General features: G+C 41.7%; 1 protein-coding gene and 1 long non-coding RNA gene across 4 annotated transcripts in view; one reads left to right on the top strand and one right to left on the bottom strand.

Annotated features, from left to right (window-relative positions):
- Positions 1 to 15,011, bottom strand: part of LOC134800718 (protein DEK) — a 31,665-nt gene that overhangs the window by 2,291 nt on the left and 14,363 nt on the right. For 2 of the 3 annotated variants that reach the window (XM_063773232.1, XM_063773233.1), the window contains exons 5-15: positions 14,096 to 14,202; positions 13,299 to 13,434; positions 11,956 to 12,084; positions 11,394 to 11,556; positions 9,828 to 9,986; positions 9,467 to 9,552; positions 8,064 to 8,228; positions 5,842 to 5,958; positions 5,155 to 5,263; positions 4,772 to 4,947; positions 4,017 to 4,169 (exon numbers count right to left, since the gene is read on the bottom strand). In XM_063773232.1, coding sequence (XP_063629302.1) covers positions 4,017 to 4,169; positions 4,772 to 4,947; positions 5,155 to 5,263; positions 5,842 to 5,958; positions 8,064 to 8,228; positions 9,467 to 9,552; positions 9,828 to 9,986; positions 11,394 to 11,556; positions 11,956 to 12,084; positions 13,299 to 13,434; positions 14,096 to 14,202 — 1,500 coding nt within the window. Of the gene's footprint in view, positions 1 to 385; positions 538 to 4,016; positions 4,170 to 4,771; positions 4,948 to 5,154; positions 5,264 to 5,841; positions 5,959 to 8,063; positions 8,229 to 9,466; positions 9,553 to 9,827; positions 9,987 to 11,393; positions 11,557 to 11,955; positions 12,085 to 13,298; positions 13,435 to 14,095; positions 14,203 to 15,011 lie in introns of all 3 variants that reach the window. The other variant, XR_010145558.1, reaches the window with a different exon arrangement.
- LOC134800861 (uncharacterized) overlaps positions 1 to 15,011 on the top strand; it is a 176,467-nt gene that overhangs the window by 156,656 nt on the left and 4,800 nt on the right. The window lies entirely within an intron of this gene.

The raw sequence follows: 15,011 nt of genomic DNA, 5'->3' as shown, positions 1-15,011 counted from the left end.
CTGAAATACAAATTAAATTAATATTAACATTAAAATGGACGTGGTTTAGCGAATGGATCAATTCTGAAAAACGTGTCATTTTAATGAAGTAGTTATGTATTTGATAGAAAGTTTTATTAACAGGTTTTCATGGGTTGGATCCTTTTCCCCAAATCTAGTGAAACTGTACTTATATAAACTGACCACCACTGTAATTCTACCTATATTTACAAATAAAACACTTACTTACTTACTTACTTATCACGTGCATATATTAATCATCAACTGCATCAACACAAATACATGTTAATACAGTAAATAATCATAGTAAAAGTATCCATTTCTTAAGGTGTACCTATTAATAAAAATATAATAAACAAGAAAAAAATAAAAAAGCAAAGTCTACCTTTTATAAAGCGGGTGTTCCACTGCCTCGGATATTATTTATTTCTCATAATATATTATTATTGTAATAATATATAATATGTCCTTTTATAAACTATAGGTATACTATGAAGACATCTACACTCCGCCTTAACTCCTAACATCTTAAATACACTGCAACAAAACAGAAAAGAAAACAGTCAAATAAAAATACAAAACTAAAACTTAATTACCTACTAGGTACTGTAACTTATTGTTCTAAAAGCAAAAAGTAGTGCCATGACATTAAAGCTTGAAAAAATATACACTTAAGGCCATTTCCACCAACCACAGTAGGCGAACTGATCAACGTCACTTAGCAGTAAACTATGAAACTTCCCATACAATAATATTTAGCAAATTTAATGGTGATAGGTGCAACTGGCCCTTAAATAATGAGCCCTATCAATCTTTCTAATTCCTCCTCTACACTATTGGGGATGATCACTGATAGCATCATCGTCTATCATCGGCAAGATCATCGTCCAAGCATCCATATGATCGCCTGTATAGTTGAATCATCGAGAGCGTGGAATTGCATATGTAGTAGTATTGTTTGTTTACAGGCATTCTATATTTGAATTTTCTATTTTCTTGTACTATCAAGTAGACGACATGTGGAGGAGCGTCAGAGCGTTGCTAACAGACACTGCCTGCTCAGTTTTCGGTTACCAGGAAACTAAGACCCAGGATTGGTTCGCTGAAAACTCAGAGCATTTAAAACCTCTTCTTGACTCCAAACGTGAAGCTGCATTGAAACACCGCATGAAGCCCACTCTTGAAACACGGGAAGACCTTAAAAACGCCACGTCAACTCTACAGCGAAATGCACGACACTTTGCAAATGTGTACTGGACGAACGTGTGCACAAATATTCAAAAGTGCGCTGACGTCGGTAACTTCAGCGGTGTTTACTCGGGTATCAAGCAGGTTCTGGGTCCCGTGCCTAAAAAAACAGCCCCTCTTAAAGAAGTGGACGGTACTATCATAACTGATAGCTGCCGTCAACTCGGACGATGGGTGGAACATTACACCAAACTCTATTCGAACCCAATTGCTATTGACTCAGAGGCCCTAGTACACACGCCAAAATTAGCAACTTGGGTCGAACTAGAGGCGCCACCTTCTATAGAGGAATTTCATAAGGCTGTGAAGCAGCTGAAACGTGGAAAGAGTCCTGGCAGTGATGGTGCTCAAGCAGACATCATAAAACTCGAGTGTGTGGGCCCAATTCTGCATAGTCTGTTGTGGAAATGTTGGGAGAAAGGAATGTTCCCACAGGATATGCGTGATGCTAACATCATCACATTGTACAAAGGAAAGGGAGACCGCGGTGATTGCAACAATTACCGGGGCATTTCCCTCCTTAGTATTGTGGGCAAGTTATTCGGTCGGGTAGTTCTTTCAAGGCTACAGCAACTTGCCAATCGCGTATATCCCGAAAGCCAGTGTGGATTCCGTGCCCAGCGTTCTACAACGGATATGATCTTTACACTTCGGCAGATTCAAGAAAAGTGTAGAGAGCAGAGAACACCCCTTGTTGTGGCGTTCGTTGACCTGAATAAGGCCTTCGACACCGTCAGCAGGGAAGGGCTTTACTCCGTACTAGAACACATTGGATGCCCCCCAAAACTATTGAGTCTTGTGAAGTCGTTTCACGAGGGTATGCAAGGTGCAGTGGTGTTCGACGGTACCGTGTCTGACCCGTTCTCTATGCGTCGAGGTGTTCGGCAAGGCTGCGTACTGGCGCCTACCCTGTTTGGTATATTCTTCTCGTTACTGCTGAAAACTGCGTTCGGTGACGACCAACAGGGTATCCATCTTCATACGAGGGCTGACGGAAAACTTTACAATGTGTCACTATTAAAGTCTAAGCAAAAACGAGACGATTTATTCGTTGACAGTTTGCTATTTGCCGACGACGCAGCCTTCATCGCCACATCGCAGCTTGAGCTTCAGACCATTATGGACAAGTTTTCGCGTGCCTGTGCTCTATTCTCTATGTCCATAAATCCCCGAAAAACAGTTGTACTGGCTCAAGGGTGTGCGGAAACACCGAAAATCCTGTTGGATGGCGCCCCGCTCGAGTCAGTCGACAAATTTTGCTACCTCGGGTCGACGGTGACTAACAATCTCTCACCGGATGCAGAAATTGACGTTCGTATCGGAAAAGCGGCGACGATGTTTGGGAAGTTGAGTACAAGAGTATGGCAAAATAAACACCTTACCAGGAAAACCAAGATGGTTGTTTATCAAACGTGCATCCTGAGCATACTCTTGTACGGGGCTGAGACCTGGACCTCGTACGCCAAGCACGAACGTCGTCTTAACGCTTTCCACATGCGCTGCATCCGGAACATTTTGGGCATACACTGGAAGGATAGGGTCACAAACGAAAGGGTGCTTGAGATTGCTCAGCTGCCCAGCCTCTTTGCGCTGCTAAAGCAGAGACGCTTACGTTGGCTGGGGCATGTGCATCGTATGCAACCTACTCGTTTACCGCGGCGTGTTTTGCTTGGTGCCATAGCTGATGCCAAGAGAAGCGTAGGTCGGCCAATGTTACGACATAAAGATTGCGCCAAACGAGACATGCACGCCTTCAACATCCCGGTTGACAATTGGGAGAAACATGCCGAGGACAGAGTCAAGTGGCGCAAACTGGTATTTGACGGGCGTAAAATTCACGACGACGCTTGGTTTAAGACACTCGCAAGTAAGCGAGCCAAGCGTCATCAGCCCGACACCTGCTCGCCACGGGCACATTACACCTGCCAGGCCTGTGGTCGTGTTTGCCGCTCCCGTATTGGCTTACACAGCCACGAAAAACGTTGTCTCCCTACCTGACACTGCTTGTATAGTCTGTAATAGACTCGAAGGCCAATGATGATGATGTACTATCAGCATACAACCACTACAAATGCAATTCCATCTTCTCGATAATTCAACTATACAACGCAGCCACCCGACGATTCTCGATGCGTGCCAAAAAACCGACAACTCCCCGGTCGCAGGCCAACATTGGCGATAATAGACGATGACTGGCGGTGACTGCCGAGTATGCCCTCTAGACTCGTGCCCGTCAGTCATCGTCATCATCGCAGATAGTGTAGAGGAGTCATAAGCTTCGATCTTCATCGTCAAGACTTGATGGTATTCCAGAACACAACATGGTCATCATGTTATCAAGGTTACAAATAAATATAAATAATAATTTCAGCCTATATACCGTCCCACTGCTGGGCACAGGCCGCCTCTCATGCGCGATAGAGCTTGGGCTATAGTCCCCACGCTAGCCCAATGCGGATTGGGGACTTCACATACACCTTTGAATTTCTTCGCAGATGTATGCAAGTTCCCTCACGATGTTTTCCTTCACCGAAAAGCTAAAGTGGTAAATATCAAATGATATTTCGTACATAAGTTTCGAAAAACTCATTGGTACGAGCCAGGATTTGAGCCCCCGACCTCCGGATTGAAAGTCGGACGTCATATCCACTCGGCCACCACCGCTTTTCGGATACTCGCTCAGGTTACAAATATACTCTAAATTTAATATTCTTAGGTAGCTATGGTAAAAAGGCGGTTTATATAAAGTGTATATATAATAGACTCACCGACTTGACTGTGGCCTTGATGAAGTCCTTCTTGTGCGCCAGATCGAAGTCGGGGTAGTGGCTGTACACCTGCTTGCACACCGTCTTCATCGTGATCTGCTCAAGGTTGGCGCCCTCCAGGATCTGCTTCACATACTTCTTGATCTCGTCGTCCTGCCACAATACAATATTACAGTTAATATCGTTTATGGCAACAGATAACGCTTCAGAACTCGGGTGATTTTAAACTTGCTCCCAAGATCGACCGTATAAACTGTTTAAAGATAATAAAGCTATATTAGGGCCGCTGCGCTAAGCGTCTATTTAAAAGTCATAATTCTTTATCCAGCAGCAGATTACGACTGTATATGGTACATATTTATTTATTTTAATTTGAATGAGTTAAAATAAGTACAAATGGCAAACTTAATGCCTCCTTAAGGCATTCTCCAATAAGTCCGTGGGCGGGTGTTTCTTGTTGTTGACGGGCGCACGCCGTCTCCCGCGCTCTCCTCTTCATCGCTTCCCCAGAGTCCTCCTCAGAAGATATCACGGACTACTTGGCCGCTCGACCAGTTTGTACACATACACACTACAGCGGTGCATTACCGTGGGCGGACGCTTCTTCTTGTCGGCGAGCGCGTCGCTGTCTCCCGCGCTCTCCTCCTCGCTACCCTCCGCATCCTCACTCTTCCCTGGACTCCTCTTCGGATAACGCAGTCTTCTTGTTTGGCTGGAAATACCAGCGGTGACTACAATTACTCTATGGTACATACCGTGGGCGGGCGCTTCTTCTTGTCGGCGGGCGCGTCGCTGTCTCCCGCGCTCTCCTCCTCGCTACCCTCTTCCTCCTCCTCACTTCCTTCCCCGGACTCCTCTTCGGATGATGCGGCCTTCTTGTTTGGCTTCTTGGCCGGTCGGCCCGCCGCCTTGCCCGCTGGCTTCTTCTTGGCTGAGGGAATAATACTATCGTTAGAATAATTTCTAATGGTTTTAGTAGAGTTGACAGACATAAATAAAATAAATAAGTGTGTACTTATCGAGTTTGAGTTATTCACCGTTTAGCCTTCAGTTGTCGAGGAAATAGGTGTGTTCAAAATCACAGTTTCATCTCAGCAACTCTGTCTCTGTAGTTTTTTTAACGAATAAATGTAATTACCCGGTGGCGTAGGCGCTTTTCGTTTGACCGGCGTCGCCTTGGCATTCTTGGCGACGACTCCCTTACGGCCCTTGGCTGGTGCCGGCCGGCCGCGCTTGGATTTTGGCTCCTGTGAAACATAGTTTATCGTAAATGGAAATCCTACACAAATGAGGAATAATAGTGTTTGTTGATCAAGTTACACAAAAACGGCTGTCCGGATTTGTATAGCACAGTATAAAATTTTGGAATGGGTACTTTTACTCCCGGAATTTATCCCTAAGAGGGTGCAATTGCCCTAATAAAGCCGCGAAGGCAACCATTTGTTATTCTGCCTTAGTCTTCAAATCACAGCACATCTATAAAGCGTATTGAGCTATACTATAAAAAGTGACAGTAGTGGAAGTCAAACTAAAGGATTGCATCTCGATTTGATAGTGAAATTAACCTCTCGAACGCCCTTGTCAAAAATTTGCTACTGAATTAATAACCTTGAAATTTTAGAATACAGATCAAATTGTCTGTGACGTATACCGGACAAGGCATTCAACGGGATAAACATGTCATACGGTAACATGTCTTAAGTGAGACACAGCTCTCTGGTTCGATGCTCTCTTTCGGAACTATTACTCTATTCTTTCGCATGTCTATCTCGGTGATAAGGTTCAATTTAGTTTAGGTACAAATCCATAAGGGGAAGCGACTCACATCGGATTCCTCTCCGTCGCTGCCGCCGCCAGACTCGGACTCGTTTTCACTCTCCGACTTTTCGCTCTCCTCTTCGCTTTCAGAACGCGCTCTCTTTGCCGCGCGACCCTTCTTGCCCTGATAACAAATTGATTAGTTGTTTGAATGCCTCAAATATGAAGTAGATTAGTCGAGGATGGACTAACATACATATCTAACACATAACATAACATAACATACACACATAACATAACATGTTACATGTTACATATATATAACATACATATCCGACACAAGAGCAGCCGATGCAACGGAGCCACGCCGTTTTGTCGACTAAATAGTGTTTAGTGTGTATTTGTAATATGGGCCTTGTTGCATGAATTAAATTTCTAAATAAATAAATATCTAGTGCATAATTATTTTCCTTCGTATTTTCACGGAAACGCACGAACGTGTCTTGATATTTCAGTCAGTCTCGGTACAAAAAGTACTGAGGTTGTCTGAAGTAACATGACAAATACGAATGTTTCCGCATTTTCAATTATGCATTACATCTGTAGTTAAATAAGTGACCATTGGCAGCCCTTAGAGCTCTTTCCCACTGACGTCCAGTGCGGGTACGGTTTTCTGCAGGATCCCGTTTTCTGTAGTATGCGTACCGTAAACCGGGGTTACTTTGATCATTTTTAGAGTTTGGCACCATTTTTTGACGATCCTAATATACGTAAAAATATGAAATAAAAATATAATAATCGGTTTTTTCTCTTCTTTCCGCCTGCCAAATAAAAAAAAATTAGGACTTATATTTTTGTCAGAAATAAATAAAAACAACGCGATCAAAGTTATATTGAGAATGGGGTTACTTTGAAACCACTAATTTTTTTGCTGACAATCTAAAGTAGACCCGCTAAAAAGCCCGTAAAAAATAAAAAAATAAAAATCGGTTAAGTACTTTTTAAGTTATTTATATTTTTAAGGTGTGGGGTTACTTTGATAACATACCAAATGATACAAATTAATAACTTTAAGCGCTTATTACATTATCTACTCTAAATAACGTAGGATTTTAACTTATTATCTCACTTAGCAACTGATTTTTGAATTGCAAGCTTTACGGCTTCAGTAAATTTGGTCTGTGCACCCGGGTTTTTGATATGTTGCCTTTATACTTGTTGTATAAAGTTCTATAAAAAAATAGTATGCTTTCGATGCGGCACGAATAGATTTTGTGCCCGCCACTATGTGTGCGAGTGCATCATTGAGTTATTCTTCTTGGTATTTTTTGTAGTCTCGTTACCCGATATTTTTTTGAAATCTCTGGCATTGTTTCTATAAAAAAAACAATGCATATTTATTAATAGTAGAATTAATTAATACCCTGGTGGGCTGGTGGCCTTACACACGTATAATAAAACACCTAAAGCAAAGACGCAGGATTAAATATAGCCAATTTCCACACAGAAAGTTAATTGCATACAATAGAAATGGGTAAAAGAATGTTTATAATCAGAATTTACATACAAACTTATAATTCTCCAACCTCTATCTCTTCCACTGACTCAAACGATACCTATTTATTATTGAAAAAGATACATAAAAATAACGTAAGTTGCCAAAATAATTCATGGTGTCACTTTAGTATTTTGATCAATTTCACCACGTATAAGTGATCAAAGACACCCCGACCCATGGATTCCCCGGCTATGTGCGCATGTGTAGGCTGTCGAACACAGGTATTTTTTTATAAACTCACGAATAAACAGTGATTAACCTAAGACACTATAAAATTACATGTATTTAATTACTGACACAAATATAGTGAAAGTTTTTCAACCAATAAAACCAGGAAGAAATGCGTACCCGCTATTAATTTTTTTTTTCAAGACGAAATAATAATATTACACTCGCATCCGGTTACTGGGCGATGAAGAAACTATCAGTGTTGCCAATAAAGAAAAAACAACTGCGAAGGTATTTTCCAACTCGTCAAAACAAGCACTTTAGTAGCGGAGGGAAGTCGTTATCAAAGTCGACCCGCAAATCAAAGTAACCCCGGTTTACGGTATTGCGTGTAGTATCCCGCAAACAGAATGCTCGTGTGAACGTTACTATATTAGCACGTATACTACTAAAACGGGATCCTGCAGAAAACCGTACCCGCAAAAAACTGGGCGTCACTGGGAAAGAGCTCTTTCGCCACGGCAATGAAACAGGGGTAACCAAGGTATTGTGCGAAGTGTTACCTTGACCGGCTTGCCGCGCTGGCGCTTGCCGCGCTTGCCGGGCTTGCCGCCGGAGCGGCGGCGGCCGCTGCTCTTGCGCTTGCGCGTGGCGGCGCCCGCGCTCTCGCCGCCCTCGGGGTCGAAGTCCGAGTCCGCCTCCTCGGATCCGCTCGGGTTGAACGAACCCTACGAACAAACGTTGTTCTACAATATGCCTGTGCAATCTAATTTAATAGTACATTATTGTCGAGGCTCGGAAGTAGCTATTTGCAGGCTGAGGATTCGTTTTAAACGGACGACCTTGGGAGTCCGTTTAATTGAATCCGAAGCCAGCAAGTAGCCTTCCAGCCGAGTCATATATAGTGCTTTTCTCAAAAATGGTGCAAGAAATATAAATATAATAGGAATATTTTACAAAAGCAACGTTCTTACGTATATATTTTCACAGAAAAAAGTAGAAACAATTGAAAAAATTAGCTTTGCCGCCTTTTTATTTTTTTAATAAAAAAATAGAAGTGTATTTTTCTGCCGAAAATACGTCAATCTATATTATATTATTATTATATTGAGACAGCTAAATAGTCGCGGTACTAATCATCTGTTTGGCTGTTTAATGGGCCTGTGCCTTCATTTGATATGGCCATTTCAACTTTTAAAAAGTTTGGAACTCGACAAATAATGGAATTTGTATGCAACATTGCAGTCCCAAAATCGAGACTGCAATGTTTTTAACTTTTTAATTTTTGACTGACCATAAACTACGCGCTTCGCGACCGATTTTTTAAACGGCAAAGTCGACTTTGCCGTCCATTTTTGAGAAAATATGTATACTAATCTATGTTTACTCTTCCCGCTTAAGGGCCATCCCACACTAGCGTCTTTTGAACGTCGGCGCCCAGTCTCTACGCAGCGACGCCATTTTCCATAGCGCTGCCTAAAGATCGGTTTTCCTAGGATAGTGGTCCCGTCATATAGCGGCCGTCTCCATACTAAATAATACGGCTAAATATGGATGTCATAGTATTTGTATGGAGACGGCCGCTATATGACGGCACCGCTATCCTAGGAAAACAGAGCATAAGGCCCTAAAACCGCTGAACACATTGAGATTAAATTTGGCATGAAAATTGAATTGAAATTGAAAGACAGAGTAGTTTTTATCATGCAAATCATCATTCGACAATTTCTACACAATACATGTTAAAACTTTCATTGTAAAAATACCTAGTAAAATGTGAGCTTTAATTTCTTCCCTTTGGGAGTCTACTGTACAAAACTTAGTCTGATACACTTGTCTGTTATAAATTGTATACACTGTTACATATTTTTATATTTCAAGCTCCAACAGCTCCTATAAAAAACCTGAATTGTACTTATCACTCTTGAAAAAAATAACAAAAAAAAATGGTTTCAATGATACTTACATCTGAATCTTCCGAGCCATCCTTCGCCGGTTTGGGACCTTTGACCTTCGTCTCTGGGTCTGTCTCATACTCCTCATCGGAATAGCCTAGACAAAATATTTTATTAGTAGATATATAATATATAATAATAATTCAGCCAATATACGTCTCACTGCTGGGCACAGGCCTCCTCTCATGCGTGAGAGGGCTTGGGCTATAGTCCCCACGCTAGCCCAATGCGAATTGGGGACTATTTAGTAGATATTTCACTAAAAATACAGCATAGTCGATAACATATTCGATTTTTTGCGTTTTTAGTAGCTACTTCTGAGCCAATAATACTATTGATCTAGTCGGATAGGGAATTGTGTCGTGTGTTTACCTCTGTTGTGCACCTTGACGGCGGCGGAGCGGCGGGGCCGGCCGCCCGGCGTGGCGGCGGCGGCGGGCGGTGGCCGCGCCACGCCGCGCGCGTGCACGGAGTTGGCCACCGGCTGCTGCAGGAACCCCACTAGCCGCGCCGCGAGGTCCGCCTGCGACCCTGCACAGGACAATTCACGTTGGTTATACGAAGAAAAAGCGATAAGGTTGGTGATGCGGTCTATTAGACCAGGAAATGATAAACGGTAAACTTGTACACGAGCAGCAATGAACGCTAGAAGTTCTGGAACACAGAAAATAACATTTTCGGAAAGCGTCAACATTCGACACGCTGCGCTCAACGAAGTTGCCGTTTTTCGGCTATGTCGAGCTGAAAAATAGTATACCCACCTCGGCCAGTAAATAAGAAAGCGTCAAATCACATTACAAACAGACACACGTTTCTTACTTTACTGCCCTAGAACTAGTCATTTCTACTTTGCATCGAAGTGTGGTCCATGCGATTGCAATCACAGAAGCACGCCCGCGATCACCTTTTTAATATGCAACCACGTGGTCGTACGCCCTTAACCCTTCTTTGCATGGTGATAAAAATTTCTATCATAACATTGTCCTATGAAATAAAGGTGCTTTCGGAGATGATTGATATTTACTGTTAAGTTACACTTTCAACACTAATCCATTTTCTGATTTTTAGGGTTCCGTACCCAAAGGGTAAAACGGGACCCTATTACTAAGACTCCGCTGTCCGTCCGTCCGTCTGTCACCAGGCTGTATCTCACGAACCGTGATAGCTAGACAGTTGAAATTTTCACAGGTGATGTATTTCTGTTGCCGCTATAACAACAAATACAGAATAAAATAAAGATTTAAGTGGGGCTCCCATACAACAAACGTGATTTTTGACCGAAGTTAAGCAACGTCGGGCGGGGTCAATACTTGGATGGGTGACCGTTTTTATAGATAATGGTACGGAACCCTTCGTGTGCGAGTCAGACTCGCACTTGGCCGGTCTTCTATTTACATAAATTTACGCAGTATTTTAATTTATAAAAATTACATTTGTTTTAAGACGAAATGTCGGAAAACTTGGAAAAACACAGAAGTTGATGATTTTTAGTATGTGATTTTGGGCCATTTTTTCGGGGTTTGTAATTGTTTTATATTTAAAAAATTTATCATAGGTACATATATCTCAAATAGTGTACCTTTCTGATGGTAAGATTTATTTATGTATCTCTTACTGAAAATTATATATTTACATAAATATAAATTAGCCTATCCAATTTCTAACACTGATTTCGCAGTAAAAATTGATGTTATTATTTTTCCCAGAATTAGTAAACAGTTACGTGATACATATATTCATTTCGTGCAAAAATAAAAAATCATGCAAAGAAGGGTTAATCAAAGCTATAGAATTGTAACGCGCCACCGTAGTTACCACCTGCCCTAAGATACACAGTTTGGCGAAACATTACATTAAGGTACGTAGAGTACGTACCTAGTTACAATATTATATTTTTTGTTAAATTTTCAATAAAACATATGGATATATAACTAATACCTTTCTTGTCCAAATCGAGCATCTCGCACATGGTGCGCACTTGCTTGGGCTCCATCTTCGTAGTCTCCTCGAGCTTGGCCTTATACTCGGCGGAGCCGATCGCCCACTCGTACCCACGGAACTTCTTGATATTACGCTTGACATTACGATCAAGGCATAATTGCTGCAGGATAACAAAATTAATGAATACATTGTTATAGTATGAGTTTTCTCAAATGATTTTTACGCCTAAGACCCTAATCTGTTAAACAAAAGCCATTGTTTATTTTATGACGAGTCCAAGCTTCCAACTTTGGCGCGTGGCAAAGCAACAATGCCGTTTAAAAAGCAACTGTATCGCGATAGTACTAAAGTTCAAATACGAACGCTGTGTATTCTCGCCTTCATTGGGGTGGTCGACCAAACTACATTATCAAAACATGTTATCTCTAATGAGCTGTCACATAGATTTGAACTTTAATACCATCACGATACAGTTGCTTTTTAAACGGCATTGTTGCAAGGTTGTTATAATATTGTCTAGCAGACTTAGAGCACTAAAAGTTGAGAGGTTAAGACTTACCCCGTATAGGAACTGATGCAGAATCTTCTGATCCTGGGTCTTGAAGCGCGACAGTGAGATCTCGACGTTACTGATGTGGCCGAGCGGGATGCCCTTACCCGCCGGCAGCGGCACGGGCGGTTCCGTGGGCTAAACATACAAATATAAGCATGAATCTCCAAATGAGTCTCCAAACTTTTTTACCTGAGGGCCATATTGCGCCTCAGAATCTTTCGCGCGGGCCACCATCGGTTTTTGCGCCGGGGGAGGATGTCTGGTTGCTGCTGTTAGGAACAGTTCCACTCTCAATGAATGCTAAACCCCTGGAGCCTGGCTCCTGCGGGCCGGGCAGTGGGCACTCGCTTTGGGTATCGGCTGGCCGGATTGAAACGCGTCGCGGGCCGGATTTGGCCCGCGGACCGGGGTTTGGAGAGCCCTTATATAAAGTCAGGGTTCAAATACACGACCTCCGTTTTCGATCCCGCCTTGCCGCCAGACTACCAGTGATTCTTACTGATCGAAAGATTAGTAATTCTCTAGAATGTACCTAACAGACTGAGGGGTCAATCAGAACTTACTTCTCGAAAAATTGGTTATATTTTTAGAGCACCGTACAAAACTTTGTTCACGGTGCTCTTATGGGATCACTTCGGTCTTGCAAATCGGTTAAATGCGTTTTTCTCAAAGACCGTTTGATGTAGGTACCTAAAATTTGGAATAGTTATGGCAAGTACCATCACTAACACTGTGAATAAGTCAAAACTGCTTATTTTATACAGTTATCATATTCACAAGTTATAGGGAATCGTCGGAGAATCTGTTACCTTATGCCCTAAATCGAAAACTAAAACTTGAAACTTAACACACCAATAGGTAGTACACGCACGCTTCATTGTGCGTTGAAAGGTCTACCAGTTATAGCCTGAATCGAAAACTTAAACTTCATTAGGAGCATTCCATCGTTACCTAAAGGACATTCGGACCCATTTTTTCGACTTTCCGAGCCTGGTTCTTTTTTGCCTTGGCTTTTTATAGTGTAATATTGGTATCATCTTAGAGCTGCTTGTTTTCTTAATAAACTGTTTAATTTACTTTTACTATAATACGCAAGTCGACAAAGTAATTCGGAAATAAAGCAAATATTTCGTAAGCCAATCGCATGCAAAATACGCCAATACTTTGTCCTACACGTAGACATTGCATAAATAAAGAATTTTGTCAAAAAAAGCTAGATGAAAAACTTACAGTTTTCATGGAATGCTCCATTAATACTTCACGTCAATGAACATAACGAGTTATGTTTGCAGTCTTACAGTTCAAAATCTCGCCCTAACTCCTCAAATGTATAAAGTATATCAACTTACCTCTTTCTTGGGCTTAGGTTTGGGCGCCTCCTCTTCCTCCTCCTCCTCTTCTTCCTCCTCCTCTCCCTCTTCGTCGCCTTCCTCCTCGTCGCCCTCTTCGTCGCCATCTTTGGCTTTCTTTGCTGGTTTCTTTACCCTGATGAATAAGAAATATTTTTATCATGCTTGCTCATTAAAGGTGTTAATGTAACGTTAAAATCTATCGAGCAGGCCTCGGACGACACCAAGGCCATAGTTCGGTACATACAGATATATGTAGTCAAGTGTAAAAATATGGGTGCATATAACTTACTCAAAAATATTTCCCATAGTTCTTAATTCGCTGACATAATGGCTCCTCTTCACGTTGGGCCAACGCCAACAAGGGACGCAGCCATGCGGTAGAATGAGATAGCAATATCACTTGCTCCCTCTAACGCATAAATGCGTCCCTCGTTGGCGTTGGCCCAACGTGAAGAGGAGCCATATGAGCTATGGGACATATTTTTGAGTATGATGTGTGCACTGATTTTTGTAAGTGATATTATCAAGTCGTGCAAAAAATAGGAGTTACAAGTCTTTTTATTAACCTACAAATAAATCTTACTGTATAATTTATAGTAAAAAAAAACAATAGTTCTTTGAAATATTTATCCAATGGTGGTATGACGATTGAAATTGTTCAGGAGTTATGGGGTTAAGGAGGTTGCTATACAAACTAATTTGGTTATAAGTGTTCTTAGCTTCACAATTTATTGGTGCTATCTAAAAAAAACAAAACTATACATGCTTAGATAAAATTGAATAATTAGTCTTACTTTTCTTTGGGCTTCTTCTCGTCCTCATCTCCCTCCTCATCGCCCTCCTCTCCCTCCTCATCCTCCTCCTCCTCTTCCTCCTCATCCTCGTCTTCTTCTTCTGTATCCTGTAGTAATTATAAATATGTTAAATTAAGTCCAATCACAGACATTAAAATGATGTGTGCAAGTATTAAAATTCTCGAGTCTAAGTCCGGTTACTTATAAGCTGTGGGGATAAAGATCTATCTGGTAGACCCCGAAAGATAAATAAATATTATAGGGACATTCTTACACAAATTGACTAAGTTTCATGGTAAGCTCAAGAAGGCTTGTGTTGTGGGTACTGGGTACTCAGACAACGATATATGTAATATACAAATACTTAAATACGTAGAAAACATCCATGACTCAGGAACAAATATCTGTGCTCATCACTCAAATAAATGCCTTTACCGGGATTTGAACCAAGGACCATCGGCTTCACAGGCAGGGTCACTACCCACTAGGCCAGCCCATTCGTCAAAAGATGGAATGAATACTGAAAGATTAAAGTATCTGGGAGACCGAGCTTTGCTCGGAAAACATAAAATCTCAAAAATGCGCCTTTTCCCAGAGATAAGACCTAGCTAGATCGATTTATCGCCCCCGAAAACCCCCATATAGCAAATATCATCGAAATCGTTAGAGTCGTTTCCGAGATCACCGAAATATATATATAAATAAATAGACATATAAATAAATAAATAAACAAGAATTGCTCGTTTAAAGGTATTAGATATCATCATCATCATCATATCAGCCAGAGGACGTCCACTACTGGACATAGGCCTCCCCCAAAGAGTGCCACAACACAATGAGCGGTCTTGCGCCACCCGCATCCAGCGGACTCCCGCTAAAAAGGTATCTCTCTCGGTGGTCGCTCGCTCATGTCTGA

This window comes from Cydia splendana, chromosome 20 (assembly GCF_910591565.1).
Source record: "Cydia splendana chromosome 20, ilCydSple1.2, whole genome shotgun sequence".
NCBI classification, from domain to species: Eukaryota; Metazoa; Arthropoda; class Insecta; order Lepidoptera; family Tortricidae; genus Cydia; species Cydia splendana.
The sequence above is the reverse complement of the archived record's forward strand: the minus strand, read 5'-3'. Positions and strand labels throughout refer to the sequence as shown.